Here is a 16,604-nt window from a genome sequence, read left to right on the forward strand (position 1 = left end):
GACTCCCGGAGAAACTAACCCTGGAAACTGCAGACTGTGATTAGGTCTAAAAGCTATTTAAGAAAAAGAAGATGGAAGTCCAGACGGGGGCCCAATCTCAAAGAAAAGGTCTTGGCCCTACATCCAAACACCGGTGAGTAACTGTGTGTGGTTTAAATATTCTAGATTAAAATAGACTATTTAATGCAGACAGTAAAAAAAAGATCCAGTGGAGCCCTTTCAGTCCACGTCTGACTCGAGACCCCTTTGGCTGGAACATCCTTCCCGAAAGCCCCCCTCAAATTCCAGGACGCCACATTCTCCTCTGCTCTCCTTCTTGAGCCCGCTTCTTCTGTCTTTCCCTTCGTGGTGATGCTCCTGAGGATTCGGCCCTTACCCTCCTCCACTTGGCTGATTTCACTTACTTTTCTTTAGTTACCATCAAGCATCTAGTCAGTGTCCCTCAAACCTCCACCTGCAGCCCAAATCGCCAGCCTCAACTCCAGGCTGCGCACCCGAAGGCCCATGGCTGCGTCTGCTTGGATGTCTCACTGCGCTCCACAGGGGTCCACACCGCCTCTTCTCCCCGTGACATCACCTCACTGCGGTGCAGCAGCACTTCCTCAACAGTCCCTGCCGGACTCTCCGGCTCTCCCGCTTCTGCTCACGTGCTACACGACCCAGCTCCCTCCTGGGTCACTCCCCATCGCAGAGTGACAGCGACCCTCCTCAGACGTGCGTGGGACCATGGCTCTTCCCTGGCTAAAAATCCTTCAGATTCTTCAGGGACCCCAGAGTAGTCTGGACGATGGCTGTGCACCCCCTGGTGTGAGGGCCCTTCTCTTCCCAGGGCCTCCCCAACACCAGGGCACGCCCACCCTCTCCCTCCCCCCGTGCCCACTCCCATCCCTCTGCCTTCTCACAGGCCCCTCTCAGACGACAACCTCCTACTTGACCCGACAAGTGCCTCGTGACCTCGTGGCCTCCGTGCTCAGAGGGTGACATCGCCTCCTCTGCAGATCTGTCCTGCGCCACTCTGCCCCTCTGCAGGAGGCTGCAGCTCACGGAGAGCCACGCTGGCGTCGGGCGCAGGCTCACTGTTCTTATCATATCAGAGGAACAAAAACGTGTCCAGGATAAATGAAAGCCAGCTGAGAAAAAGGGCATTTAACATTCTTCACCAAGATAGCTGAGGGCTGCTGCAATTTCGTAAAGTTGCCTTGGGCCTCTTAAAATCATACCATTCTAACTACGAGATAAAAATAATGTTGGAGTTCAGTAATCCCCGCGGTCAGCGTTCAGGAGTATCCCTTAAGGGACACACAGCTCTCTACCGGCCTGGGTGGTGACCGCCCCCTCACTGATGAATGGCCCTGTTAGCCTGCGGGTACTCACGACATCACAGTCCTTCCTGCCGTCTCTTTTAATGGGCTCATTCAGATCCTCCTGGCTTCGAAAACTAAACTTTTCGATGGCTTCTGTCACTCCACGCAAAGAACTATAGATTTCTTCAGAGTTCAGGTTCTCGGTATCATAGTCCAGCATGCTAAAGAGCAAAAATATTTCATTTCTTAAATTAAGGCACATGCATAAAATTGAGGTATGGGTAAAAATGACTTCTAATCATTTACGGAGTAAGACATAATTATAGTTTCTTTAGGTGATTTGGAATGATAAGGAAGACATCTTTTGTTAAGAGTACCACCACTGGACAATTGAATCATACAGCTTCCTTGTCAGATCTGGTCCCAAACACATGACATCAGCACTCAATAAGAGCCAGTGGGAAACAAGAACCACGAGAATGCAGGAACTCAAAGAGTGACAACTGGTGACGATGCACGAGGTTAATGGACGTGGAAAAATAACTTTCGTATCTTGAAGATGGAAAAAAGCAGTTTGGTTGTTACTGGTCTCAAATGTACAAATAAATGAAAAGAAAGCTAGTTATTACACACAAATTTTAAAGGAGCAAAGTGCATGACCTCAGAAAGCTGGGTTATGCTCACCAGTATCAGAAACCTATGAAATAAAACCCCAGAGTAGAAAATGCCTCGAAGTCAGATCCACCAACGGACTCCTGAAAGCCTCTCAGGCCATCTAATCCAGGAATTGGCTTGAATAACCAAATTCTTCTAGACGCGGATAGTGGGAGTTTTACAGTGAAAGCAGATCTTATAAAGATGAGTCACACTTCCAGATGAATATCTAAAAGCACTCCAAAAAGCAAGAGATATTTGTCCCTTACAGAAAAGTGACGTCAACTGTCGTCCTTTCAGACATTTAGCATACACAGCAAAACACAAAGGAAAGCAAAAATCCTCAACAGCCTTCTGGCGTAATGCAGTGTATCAACAAGTGACCTTTAGATGTTTGAAAAGTACGCTGAAACAGACAGAAGATCCTAAGAACAAAAACCATTACCTTCCCTCAAAAAGAATAAACCGTCACTTGCTCCAAGAAAGTATTCAAGAAAAAAATCGGATGAGTCGGTCTGATTTTATCTCCAGACAGTCCTGAGCTATGCTGAGAACTGCCAAGGACATTAAAAGAATCCTTGGCTGTATATAAGTAAGCATTCAACAACATTCACTCTTAAGGGCTAAAGAAGACCGATCTTTCTCTTCTTCCAAAGAGAAATAACTGAAACCAGTCACCCACTGGTGGGAACCCCGGCTAAGGGCAACCCAGCCAGGCCTGTGCATTCTGTTGAGAGGAAACTTCCCTGTAACTTAAAAACAAAAAATGTTTACCAACCTCCCCCTCAACACACACACTTTTTTTTTTTTTTAAAGGTTTGGGCAGATGAACAAGACAAGATTTGAACAGCGCTCACTTGGAGTAGCCAGACCTCTACTGGCTGGAGGCTGTAACGACCCGAGTGTTTTCTAAGGCCGGATGGGTCCTGCCAGAGTACAAGATCTGAATTCATTCACCCTGCGAGATGAATTCACTCTCCTGTTGCAAACCTGGCCCAGGTAGAACCCATTCTTCTCTTCTGATGAATGAAAGAACACAGACACCTCAACTGCACTTGGAGAGCTCACAAAAACACACGCCAACTCAAAGACTGGCTCTGGCCATCAAACAAAAAGCAATGTGAGCTTCAACACGTTTACAGCTAAGACTCCGTGTATACGCTGGCAGGAAGCAGAATCAAAAAACCTGAACAGAATTCAAGATTTCAACCCCTTCTAAGTTCATAACATTATCTAATACTCCTTTGGCATGAAGAAAGCGTGACTGGGGAGCACTGGGGCCCCCTGACCGCTCCCCTCCCCGGCCCCTTCTAGAACAGCACAGCACCAGCTTATGTGTGAGCAAAGGCATTTATACATCTGGCCAGTACACCGTTTTTCATAAATAAAGGTGGAATGCGACTTAAACAAAAAATATGTATACGAGATGTAAAAAGATGCCTGAAAATACTATTAATCACAACAACCAAAAAGAGTAACATAGCCCATGCAAAAGGGAAAAAGCAAAACAAAACAGGAAGGATGGAGGGATGGACAGGAGGAAGTCTGGGGGACGTTCAGCTTTTAAGGGATGTCACAATATTATTCTCCATGTCGCTTCAGAAGATGTTAGGTTTCATGTAGTTCATCCCATTATTCCTACCCTGAACTTTCTTAAAATACCTCATTTCGGTTCACATAACTTTAGCATGATAGCAGCCTCTCTTTAAAATAGGAAAATAAAGGATTCTGCCAGTTAATGTTCCTCCTTCTTACGTTCAGTTAATAAACCAACTCAGACTTCCAATTTAGGAGAACGTGCGCACGGCCAGGCACAATCTATTGGGGACACTTCTTTTAGACTCACTAGCTTGAGCTTTGAAGCATCTCCTTGGTATGAAGTGGAAACTGTGAGCTCCAGGTGACAGAGAGCATTATTTTCCTCTAAAGGGAAGCAGACAGTGTTGCTTTCCTTGCCATTTCACGTTCTGGCGTTTGCGTTTTTTCCAGTCAATACCCGTGAGCCCATATTTCATAGGGAAAAAGGGACACTCCCGTGGATGCCGTCATCAGGGAATCACAGGTGATGTGGTCCCGACAAGCAATACCCACAAGGGAACAGCAAGGGGGAGGCAGCAGCTCTGCTTAGAAGAGACCTGGTTGGGTGAACCCCAATCTGCCACCCGCCCTCACATTCTGTCTTGTTTTAGCTCGGAGGTATAATCCCTTAGGTTAAAGGCCAGGTCCTAGGAGTCTGTAAACACTGTGATTAGACTCCAGAAAGGTTTCCATAGGGTTCTTTAGATTAGGAAGAGTTGCTCAATCGGTCAATACTCACTGACCTGAGGTCAGGCCAGGGCACCCAATACCGGGGCAGAAGGCGGCTCTGGCCTCACCCTGCAGAAAGGCTGCACAGCGCAGGCGGGGAGATGCGTGAGGTCAGGTCACCAAGGAAAGAAAAGCCGGAGACAGGAAGTGTGCCTTCTGAGAGCGTCTTCTTTGTCATTTTGTAGGGAAAAGATACTAGGTATGGAATGAGGATAATTGTTCCTTCTCATGAATCGATAGGGTTTTGGCGAAGAGCAAAGAGAAAAGATACAGATTTCCTCTTAGTTTTATGTAACCGATAGGTTCTCTAAGTGTAAAGGTCTCTGGGTCCACTCTCTCTCCCTCCGACAGTTAACAGAAGTTGTAGTTGTTTGTGAAGCGCTGGCTGTAGCATTGTACACACGTGTAAAAGGTGACTCTGGGAACAGATGTCCTCTGGAGGGTGGTCTCAGTGGCCGGATGGGAAGACTGGCTGGGGGCGAAGCTTGGTGCCCAGTAAGGCACACGGGTCAGTGTACTGGGAGACGGTCAATCAACCGGTCTGATACGTTGAGGCACGACTAACCTTTCAGACAAATGCAGTGGCACGCGTTACTAACACTGAGGACGCAGCCGTGTCACCGTCGACGTGCCCGTGCCCCAACCTGCATCTGGACAGTCACCGCAGGCGTCTCTGCACGCTTTAGAAGCTACTTTCAGAACTGGGAGAGTTTCCGAAGGAAGATGCTGTTAAAACACTTAGCTGCCTTGTTTACTACATACAGTCTCACTGTGTCGAGGACATAAAGTAAGAATGTAAATCTTCTGTGCAAAAGCTATCTCTGAGGCATTCAAAAGTAACAGACTTCTTTTTTTTGTTTTGTCTTTACCCTTGTCCTATCACAGAGGGTTCTAAGTCATCTCACACAGCAGAGGCAGCTGGACTGCTCCGTCCTCTGCTCATGTAATCACAGGGCTCCAGGGAAGGGATCCTCTGATCTTTGGACGTTTATAAAAAGCACCTAAGAGACCCTCAAACACGAACCCGTAGGAGCCCATGGAGCCTCCTTTGTAAAGCACTGTCGCATTCGGCCGGAAGCCTGTGGGGACCCCACGGCTCTCCCGCCCGGTGCTGGGCCCCCTTTATGGGATGTCACGGGGAGGGCACCTCTCGGGGCTGCCTTTCTGGATCTGAGTCCTCAGACTATCGGCACATGCGGGACATCAGGACGGGACATCAGGAAGGACACTGGCCCACACCACTGACAGCAGGACCGAGGACCTCAGGTTCGGGAGGAAGCAGCCCTGTGCGGTCGAGCAGAAGGCTGGGGACACCGCGCCCGGTCGCGGCCCTGACGGCATGCGTCGCCCGAGCCCCTTCCAGGGCCCGAGCGCTGCAACCACAGATGTCGGTGGATGTGGCCAGTTGATGCAATGGTCCCCTCTCCTGGGGGCACCGTAGGAGCGTCCTCGAGAGGTCTGGCCGAGGCCACGCCCCTGGCTCACACTTCTCACCAAGGCTCTAGCCCCGCTGGTCTCAGCCGGAGGCGGCGGAGAGGCTTCCCCAGAGACCTGAGGCGACGTTGGAAGTGCAATAATATTGTGACACCTCAGAGAAGTGGAACAGGTAGCTCATTACCTGGGAGAGTAAGGGCGCCTGAGAGTCTTGTGGGAGGGAGCGGTGGGGATGGAGCTAGGCTGAGGAAAGGGAGCTGGCTGCTTCGACCACCCATCGGCACTGCAACCCCACAACCGACTGTGGTGATCAGAAGACGAGAGTCAGAGAAAGAGAGAAGACAGGCAAGGGCGGCACTATACTCTGTGTCCTAGAGCCCCTCTCCCTGACAAAGCTCTACCCAGAGTCATGCTGCACCATCCGGGGGCAAGAACCAGTTCTGAGTCCTGCATTTATGTTTTTAAATCACATGAGATTCCAACTACAGGACTGTGTGTGTTGTAAAGGAAATTACAAGCACTTACATGCAAAAAACACAGATGTACTTGCAGATAATGCAATCAGTTATTTCAGAAAGAACCAAAGAAGGATTCATGGGCCTTAATTCAAATGGGACCAAAGGGACGAGAGCAGGAAGCCTCAGGGAAGGTGCCACCCGGCCAGATCACTCAGGCAGGGGACAACGCGTCTCCCCACCAGGACGACCCTCAGATGGGTATTTCCTTCTGTGAAAACAACAGCACCACTGGGGGGGCGGGGGGTGGGCCATGGCCCACAGGCTGGCTCCGAGAGGGGGGAATGCTCACGTGACCTGATATGAGGACTAAAGTGCGCCTCAGAACACAGGCTCTCCTGACCTGGCAGGTGTCCCTAAGTGACCTGGGTGTGCAAAGGCCCCGCCAGAGTTCTAACAACTGTTGCAGTTCAACAGACCCAGAGACACGGGACGGGCGTGAACTGAGCTGACCGCAAATGGGACACCAGGCCAAGGGGTCCACAGGACCAGGGTCCCTACGGAGCAGCGCGCCTGCCCCGGCACTCATGGCGGTTCTGAGAGCAGTGGTCCAGAGCTGGTCTTCACCTGAGGACAGCGAAGGCCCCATTTTATAAGGAATACAAGGTGTGGAGGGGAGCAGTCACCGTGGCACAGAAGGGCCAAAGGCCTCCTCTAGGCCACACACTGAGTCAGCGGCACAAGAGGACACGGGAGACCCCCTCAACTGGGGCCCTGCCAGTAGGGGGAGGACCAAGAGGATGCGCCAGCACCTCCCTGTGGGAGGGGGTCTCCAGCTTGATCCCCACCTTGAGTCTGTGCACACGCTTGATCGTCTGACGGGATGAGTGTAAAATCCACCTAAAATTGCCTTTTGTTGTTGGGTTACCAGAGGTTATCTGCTGAGCGCTCCACGGCATGTTTGTCAAGAATGCACAGCAGACCAGAGTGAGGACGGCCACGTGCTTTTCCTATCTTAAAGGGAACGGACTGCACGTAGTTGCTGAAGCCCCTTGCAACTCTGTTTTTCAATTAGCATCGATCACACTCGGTAAGATGAGCTGAAAGGTAAATGTGTGTTTAATGATGGAACACTCCAGGCCATTCGTCTTCTCCCCGAAGACTTGGAGCATCTGTTTGCTCGCTGGGAATAAGCAGGACTCCTCTCTCCCACAGAAATGATGACTGATGGATGGAACTTCCACAGAAGTCTAACTTGTTTGCTACGGCTTCTCTAATGTTACTGGGTGGATAAAAATGAATTCCTCACTAGCGATTTTTTTTTAAACTATCAAATTAAATGTGTTCATCATGTTAGAGTATTTTCTTATTCCCAGCATAATCTGAGTGTAGAATTTTTGGACTAAAAAAAAAGTAACTAGTTTATTTTGATACTCAAAGTTAGATTAAAAACAAACAACTCAGTAGGACAAAAGCTAACATCCAATGGGAAAGATAAAATAGCGGGTCATAGAAAATAAATGTTTCAAGAGCACCGCTCAGAAAAATAGCTGAGATTATATCCTGTAGAATTGGTCTATCCCTACTTAGAATGTGGTAACCCAGTACATTCTCCTCTTTAGTGCAAGAGTTCATTCCTTTCATAAATTTCCTGGTAGAACGTATGTAGCCCATTTGAATATTTCCCGTGATATGATGACATCGGGGCAGCTTTTCCCACTTCTGGACAGTTCTGGTTGTGAGAAAAATTATTTCTCCTGCTGAATTCAAGTTGGCTAAGGCCATTCTGGCTACTTATGCACTGACTGAAGGCATATTGTGTTTAAAAAGAAAGAAAGAAATTACACAACTAAATAATCCCTTTAAGAAGAATTGCTTGATAAGAAAATATTTAGGTCACACTTGGACTTTTTAAGATTGAAAATAAGTCTCCCCATTTCTTCCACTCACCTGTAACCCTAACAGTAAACATTTAGGCCAGGCTAGTTAAGAATGAATATGGTGACGTGGAAAACTAAATTAGAATTTTTAAATAATTTGGACATCCATGAAGCTTAATACCTAGCCAAGTCTTAGCTCTGCTGGATTACGCTAGCAGCTCCCACCAATCTTTTACTTAGACCATGAGCACATATAACAAAATACTTCATTTGAATTTTACCTTTTCTTTATTACCTAAAGAATGTGCCACCCTATTAATGAAATAACTAAAAAATAAGAAGTATGAACTGTGTATTATGGAAGAAAAGATTTCCCAGTGTTGCAGAAGTACCATTTCTAAACAAAGGCAACAATTTACAGAGAAGACAACTTCTCCATAAAATTCTCTCCTACCGAGGAGGAGAACTCCATGATTTTACTGCCAACACTGGGGTCACTTAAGACAAACCGTTTGTTTTAATACAGATGGTAACATTTAAAAAACAAGTGCGCTGAGCCACAGACACACTTGGGGAAAGTCAGACATGTTTCCATTAGTTTCTGGTCTCAAGCGTCTAATTATACCAGCCTGCTGAAACCATGACCACACAGACCAAATCTGGAAACATAACGCTATGCTTCATTCTACCTACGTACAGTACCAGGGGACCTTAGGAGGATGAAACATAAAGCAATATAAACACTAGGATACTCTAAGTATACAAAATATTTCGTTTCTCCAAGAGAAAAACACAAATTTGACATTTTCCAAAATATTTATATGATAACTTGAGAAACTGAAGACAACTTCAGTGGTAAGGATGGAGGAGTTTGGAAGAGTCTTGAGCATTAAAAAAATCTAAATTTGAAGGCACTTACATTTTGCTATCTTCCAGCTGAAGAGGTAACTCTTAAAAGGGTATGGCACACGGCATACTCGTGACATTTTCCTCCAATTTTAAGATCGTGGTGTCAGCAACCCTTAAGACACAGCCTCCTGATTCTTGTTAGTGATCTCAAAGCCCTGCATTTCTTGAAGCCAAACACACATGCATGACCCCTGCAGGTCCAGCCTCTGGCTCCTTCCTAAAAGCTGTGGCCTATAGGGTCACCACTCTGAGTGGGGCCATGAGAAACTCCAACACCTGCCAGCGGGTCATGAAAGCCGCCGTGCAGGGACTTCTAAGGGCTCTGGCCAGATGGGAAATGTTATCCAAAGATCTCAAGGCAAACTCTCTTCTCCTTCTAAGTCACTGCCCCAGACTCTGTTAGGCCAATGTTCACATGGTCCCAACAGGAGTCTGAAAATGCTGATCCAGTTTTAGTTCTCAGGTTCTCAATCCCTTCTCAGAGCAGCATTTGCCTTCAAACGTGAGTCCAGAATGGCCACTTGGGTGGAAACTACCCCAGACTACGTGTGGACTGATTATAAAGGGTTTAGTTAGACGATCAAATACCCGTAGGTGCTCCTATCGCTGACAGAGTAGGTGATGAGTTCCTAAATGCTTTCTACATGAAACAGGGCTCTAAACATAACTTTCAGTTTTAAAATCTTTAAGGTACTAGAAGAAAGCATTTAGAGCTAGAAGAACCTCAGAGACCATTCAGCAGAAACCGCTCATTTCACCATAGAAGCTAACCACTTTGCCCCAAGTGACACGGTTAAGATTTGTGTGAGGGCTATAGGAGCCGTGGGCTCCTGGTACCCATACACTTTCTGGTATTAAGCTTGGTCTAAAAACCTAGAAGGAACCTAGACAGTCATCGGGGTGCCTTAGTGTCTTCACTTCTGTTGAAATGGCATTACCTTGGAGACAGGCCCCCATGGGAGCAGTTGGTAGGGGAGGTCAGGGGGCTGGTCCGGCTGCTGGGATGTCGAGAGGGAGTCCGGCCAATGGTGTTGCTCGGAGAGCCCTGGGGGAAGGCAGAAGAGCTCCATCACGCGAGGGATAAATACAGGACACGGTTCCGCTTGCCCCTCGGCCCTTGAACCCCCGTGCAAATAAATGGGCAGATTCTGCATAATCAGGGTGATTTTTTCCAGAATCATAAGGTCAATTTTAAGTGCATACAAACCCCAAATGGATAACTGTCCTGCAGGCATTCCCAAAGCTGAGTGACTGCTGTCAGCTGGAGCAGACAGAGTGGCAGACACAACTGAGCATCTGCTCTACACGGGGACGGGTAAGTGGAGGCCACCAACCGTGACCCAAGCGCTCACCACACTGGTGTTACTGGAGTTCTTGAGGTGGTTATGCAGGAGTTTGGTGGCACCATCCTGGAATGTTTTTGGCAAGGCACCAAGTAACATGGTAAATTCAGGAGTGTTCAATTCAAACAGAGAGATGAGCACAATCTGTGCTGCCTAGAAACGGAAGAGATGGTTAATTTACGTCACGTACAATGGCCTGTCTTGGTCAAAATGCTCGTTAAAGTTGTTTTACTTTATTTTATTTATTTATTTACTTTGGCCGCACCACGCGACTCGCGGGACCTTAGCTCCCTGACCAGGGATTGAACCCGGGCCCCCAGCAGTGAAGGCACAGAGTCCTAACCACTGGACCACCAGGGAACTCCCAAAATTGTTTTCAAAAGAAATCTGTTTTGTATGAGTAGAATAAATAATAAGAGGACATCTGTGCCATAAAAAAAACAAACAGCACCTAGAGGAAATACCATCATCAACTCTAAACAGCCAAACTTCAATATGGGAAATCAGCCCTGGTTTCACTGAACACCCTGGCCTTGGATTTTACAACAGCACATTAACAATAAATTCCTGAAACTTTTTTCCTCTGCTGCCCAACACTAGGGACAAAGCTGGTGAGTACATCAATGAAACAATCAAAACATTTGAAAAGGCTTAAGATTGTCCATTCTAGTAAGTCAGAACCGGACAAGGCTCCTAGCACACCCTGGAAAGAACAAGTTTCTGAACAAGCTACCACTGTGTTATCTTGAAAAACCACTTTTCCTAGCGACTAAGAAACGTTAGAAATAGAGTTCAAATACATCTGAAAAACTCCTACTTTTACATCTATGAATTGAGGACAGAGACAGTCTTTGGGAAGCAAACTAGATTTACATGGTACGAATTAAGAAGTTATTACTCTTCTGCCTTTTGGAAAATGTTCTACTTTTCTTTATTAGAGACAACATATGCTCGTAGTGGCTATAGCAGCAGAGTGGGGAAGAGCAAGCAGCTAGAACACCAGCAGTGAGACCCAGGCTTCCCCGGAAAGCTACATGCCTGCTATGGTGCTCGAGCTTCGAAAACAGTGCCCTCGGAGTTAGTTACAAGGGTTTTGATTTAGAAGAACTATTCCAAAAGAAAATTTTAGTTAGTACTAACAGGCATTTCTTACAAATTTCTAAGAGTCAAAAGAAAGGAAAACATATTATGAAAATCTTTCGACTAGAAGCAAACGTTTATTTTTCCAAAGACTGTAATATTTAGGATTGCAGTAATTATCCTAAATTTTTTTCCACTATATAGAATATTACATAGAAACATGTTTGCTGAGAAATTTTTTGGAAATAAACACCCACAAAAAATCCCACTTCAATGCTTTTATAATGTTAAAATTAATTCTAGGTCCAGTTAATATGAAATTACTATTTTGTACCTGCAGAAGGAAAAAAAACAAATCCAAAGACCCAAATGTATTTAACCAAAATGAAAACTTAATTACAAATTTTGAAAGATCAGTAGAATAACATATTTTACACAATAAAAAATTATCTTTCATAATGTCATAAGCATTTATTAAGCACAGCATTGGGCAAAAGGATCTTACTTTTACCCTTGACTTCCAAATATGGTCATTAATAGCCTCTCTAACCAAATTAAATCATAAGGGCCAGTGTGCTTTCACAAGACAGGCAAAACACATTATTATTGATTGTACTAAAACACACATTTCTACATGTCATTATTGGGACAGTTTTAACAAATCGTTATCCGAAGAAATCTATTTCACCATCAGTTTAACACACTGTTAATATGATTTGTATAAAAGCAAATTCCCCAAATCATGCAAAGTAACCTGTGCATTAAAAAAAATTTTATTAGATGTTGGAAAAAAATGCATGCAGAAAACACTGCACTTCAAAGAGAAGCAAAGAAGCAGGCTTGAGTTTTGGCCAAGGGAAAAAAAAATCAGCATCACCAATTTAATAAGAAAGTTGAAAATGCTGAAAATGGCATTAGAAAACTATTAAATGTATTATCACATTTTTGAATAGCATGTTTTTATGTGAAATGTGCCACTGTCTTTAGACCTAATTTCTTCCCAGAATGACAAGATACCTGATACTAAAAATTTACTTGGGGTTTTCCATGAAGCAAATTATAAAACTGGTAGGATCTTTTAAGAACAAGAGGGCTGCAAGGTGACAGGCCTAGAGACTGTGCTAATTCGTGGCTACTTAACATTAGTTGACTTTTCGTCATATGGGAAAAGAAAGCGCAGCAGACTTCAACTTCTACCCACTGAAGAACCTTCTCTCAATAACCCTAAAGTTGAATTTTGATAAGAAATCAAATAGAAAGACAGGGATTTCTGAAAATAACTCGTTGGACAGATGGTATGTGTGTGACTTACGCATATAAGTGAATATAATTTGTTTTTGCATTTTCCAAAATATAAAATGTAAATGATTTTATTAGTTTTCAAAAGTAACCCTTTGGCCTAAAGCTGTTTTCAAAGTAAAATCTTTTTCTGAAACCCAAGCTCCAGAAATGGATGGAAAGTATCATTTAAGTATATTATTTTTAAAAGATTTCACATCAAAGTTTTAAAAGGAATGAGACTGTTATGATCCTGAAACATTTTATCTACAACTCTCTGTATCAGTGAGGAGTCTGAATACCAGAATGTCCAGGCAAGGATGACAACTGGGTTATATTTATCGTTACCATCAATATGCTCTCACTGCAGGAATAATTCCAAATATGGGCATGGGCTGGAGAGATTCATTTTAAAAAGCCTGGGGCAGAGCTCGTGTTCAATAATGAGCCCAAAACCAGAGGGTGTCGCTGTCCCAACTTGGAGCTCCTGCCCCACGTGAGGAAGGGCCATTGAAAAGCCAGACCAAACCAAAACCTCTGCTGCTGACGTTTTCTAACGGGCAACTCTGGGGCGACATACTTTAACGACCAAGTGGCGACCTAAAAGGAAATGACTCCCACTTGTGCCCCTACAGTAGAACTTGGGGGGTGAGGGTAAAAGGGCCTTCAAATCTCACTGCTAGTGTCTGAAAAGAACCTGCAGGCTATCGATGGCCTTGAATGCCATGTGCCTCACAGCAGAAAAGGATTCTTCCAGACAGGAGATCAATAAAACTTTGACAAATGTTTCAGTGTCAGTATTAATTATGGAGAACTTAAAATTTGGGGAGAGGGCTTTTTCAATTTATTAAACAAATATTACTGCTCCCTTCAGACTGTGATTAAAATTGCTTTAGAAAAACCACCAAAGAGAAGGTATTTCAAAACCTTCGGACATTTTAAATTTAGTATCTCTCCATTGCTATTTTGTTAAAATATGGTAGAAGCCTGTCTGCAACGTGGCTATTTCTTTGGGAAGGCAGTTAATCATAAAACATACCAAAACACAACATTTACACAGGTGCACGCACGCACGCGCACGCACGCTCTGGCTCACGTAGTATTATGTTAATTTTAGGGTTCTTCAAAATCTTCTGTGTCTTCACAAGGGTAATCAGGATTAACAATCTCAATGCAAACACTGAAGTGTCTTTTTGCAAGTTAGCACACAGTTTTAAATCTACCTGTTTACAATTTTCTTCCAAGTTTCCTTCTCCAGGCCCAGAGCAGGTGGAGGCTGACCTAGTGGGGAAATCCTCACCTATTCGACTACGCTGAAGCGGGGACGGACAAACAGGAAAGGGGTAGGGTTTAATCAGAGACAAGAAGCACGCGCTCAAAACCATGGTTATTGGTAAGCTGTACAGGTATTTGGCTTCTTTTCTAAAGTCATATATATATAGAGAGATTATACAATCTAAAAGTCTGTGAATAATAACGGAACAGTAACAGTATCCTTAAGAATAATAACAGGAACTGCCAGTGTTAAACCACCATCATTGGCTAAGTCCTTCATAATCATCACAACGCCTCCTGGAAGTAACAGTGTTCTTGCAAACAGATCAAAATGAGACTTGAGCGAGGCAGTCATATTCAGCTGAGGTTCAAATCTTATTTGATGGTAAAACTCTGAGCTTTTAGATTAGGACACGCTGCCTATGTATAATCAGAGATTTAAAATTTTTTTCAAATAGAAATGTCGACTTTTGAAGGCTATTTATATATACTTTTCCTGCTCCAGGCAACAGCACCTTTATAATCTCTAATTTTCTTTGCCATGCCTTTACTTCCCGCCTTTCTCAAAACAACATTTGGGGGCTAATAAATCTGTTAGTTCACTTGACAAAGCAGGTGCTCAATGTTAGAGAATCACGTATGATAAGGGAAACATACAGGGATTCTGAACCCTAAAATATAAACATACCATTAAAATTTCTATTGTCATTACCGCATTCCCTTTGCCTGATGGGAAAAAAAAATCTTCCTAATGCTGGAAAAAATTTGGACCAGCAGCAAAACCAAAGCAACCCTCAAGCAGTAATAGCTGAAGCTACAACAACAAACAGAGTAGTATCTATCTAGGTTTTTATATGCTTTATTGCAGTTGGTCCTCCCAACAGTGCCTAAAGCAAATATCATGATTCCCATTTCATGGATAATAAACAAGGATTCAGAGGTTAAACTACTTGTTCACACCGCTAAAAAGTAGCAGAGGCAGAAGTCAACAGAGGTCAACTCTAGAATACACTGTATTATCCTAATACGGACACAGTGCATTAAGAAAGGTCTAGTGATTTCTCCAGAGAAGATATACAGGCTGCCAACAAACACATGAGAGGATGCTCAACATCACTAATCATTAGAGAAACGCAAATCAACACTACAATGAGGTATCACCTCACACCAGTCAGAATGGCCATCATCAAACAGTCTACAAACAATAAATGCTGGAGAGGGTGTGGAGAAAAGGGAACCCTCTTGCACTCTTGGTGGGAATGTAAACTGATACAGTCACTATGGAGAACAGTATGGAGGTTCCTTAAAAAACTACAAATAGAACTACCATATGACCCAGCAATCCCGCTACAGGGCATATACCTGAGAAAACCATAATTCAAGAAGAGTCAAGTACCACAACGTTCACTGCAGCTCTATTTTCAATAGCCAGGACATGGAAGCAACCTAAGTGTCCATCAACAGATGAATGGATAAAGAAGATGTGGCATGTGTATACAATGGACTATTACTCAGCCATAAAAAGAAACGAAACTGAGTTATTTGTAGTGAGGTGGATGGACCTAGAGTCTGTCATACAGAGTGAAGTAAGTCAGAAAGAGAAAAACAAATACCATATGCTAACACACATATATGGAATCTAAAAAAAAAAGATTCTGAAGAACCTAAGGGCAGGACAGGAATAAAGACGCAGACGTAGAGAATGGACTTGAGGACATGGGGAGGGGGAAGGGTAAGCCGGGATGAAGTGAGAGAGCAGGACGGACATATATACACTACCAAACGTAAAATAGATAGCTAGTGGGAAGCAGCCGCATAGCACAGGGAGATCAGCTCAGTGCTTTGTGACCACCTAGAAGGGTGGGATAGGGAGGGTGGGAGGGAGATGCAAGAGGGAGGGGATATGGGGGTATATGTATATGTATAGCTGATTTACTTTGTTATACAGCAGAAACTAACACACCACTGTAAAGCAATTATACTCCAATAAAGATGTTAAAAAAAGAAAAAAGTAAGGTCCAGCGTATGTCTGTGTAGTTTGGTCAACACAACTCTCAGGACTCCCATACTTAAAAAATGGAAAAGGTTACTCTGGGAATAAAGCAGGCCAGTTAAAGCTGGGTGGGGCTTTTCCATCCATCCCAGTCAGTCCCAGCCAGGCAAGCGCGCCTCCTGACGACTGGGTCGTGTTTTGGTTTAGGTTGTGTTTCCTCCCTCCTCAACATCTTAAATATTCAAACACCCGACTCCCCCTGAGAGGAAACACCCCAGAACACTGACATAAAAAGAGAAACAAAATATCAAAAACACTGAAGTCAGTGAATCAAGAGTTTTGTCAGCTTAAAATGTGTCTAAAGTTGTTTCCCAAATAGGAGATATACCGAGGAGGCGCTGCACTGCCTGCAAACTTCCCGAGCACTGTTTGTATAAATAAAATTAATATTCTCTAAGGATAGGGTCAATATGAGAGTTTACTGCATAGATTTCAGACTGTAGGGCTCTTCTAGTATTTAGAATGTAACCTTGCCCTACTCTTAGGAAATTAAGTCAGCACCAACAGGAGAACTTGGTTCATGATCAGAAAGTGCTTTTCTGATCATGAAAATCACCAAGATTTCCCTAGCACCTGATACAACCTTTTAATAACTCTGCAAATTACAGGCAAGGCAAAACATATGTCTACTT

General features: G+C 44.3%; 1 protein-coding gene across 11 annotated transcripts in view; it reads right to left on the reverse strand.

Annotated features, from left to right (window-relative positions):
- CLASP1 (cytoplasmic linker associated protein 1) overlaps nt 1–16,604 on the reverse strand; it is a 267,451-nt gene that overhangs the window by 36,592 nt on the left and 214,255 nt on the right. For all 11 annotated transcript variants that reach the window (XM_073807807.1, XM_073807810.1, XM_073807809.1 and 8 more), the window contains 3 exons: nt 10,296–10,439; nt 9,882–9,988; nt 1,375–1,525 (listed from right to left, as the gene is read on the reverse strand). In XM_073807807.1, coding sequence (XP_073663908.1) covers nt 1,375–1,525; nt 9,882–9,988; nt 10,296–10,439 — 402 coding nt within the window. The remainder of the gene's footprint in view (nt 1–1,374; nt 1,526–9,881; nt 9,989–10,295; nt 10,440–16,604) is intronic.

Source organism: Tursiops truncatus, chromosome 7 (genome assembly GCF_011762595.2).
Source record: "Tursiops truncatus isolate mTurTru1 chromosome 7, mTurTru1.mat.Y, whole genome shotgun sequence".
Classification (NCBI taxonomy): domain Eukaryota; kingdom Metazoa; phylum Chordata; class Mammalia; order Artiodactyla; family Delphinidae; genus Tursiops; species Tursiops truncatus.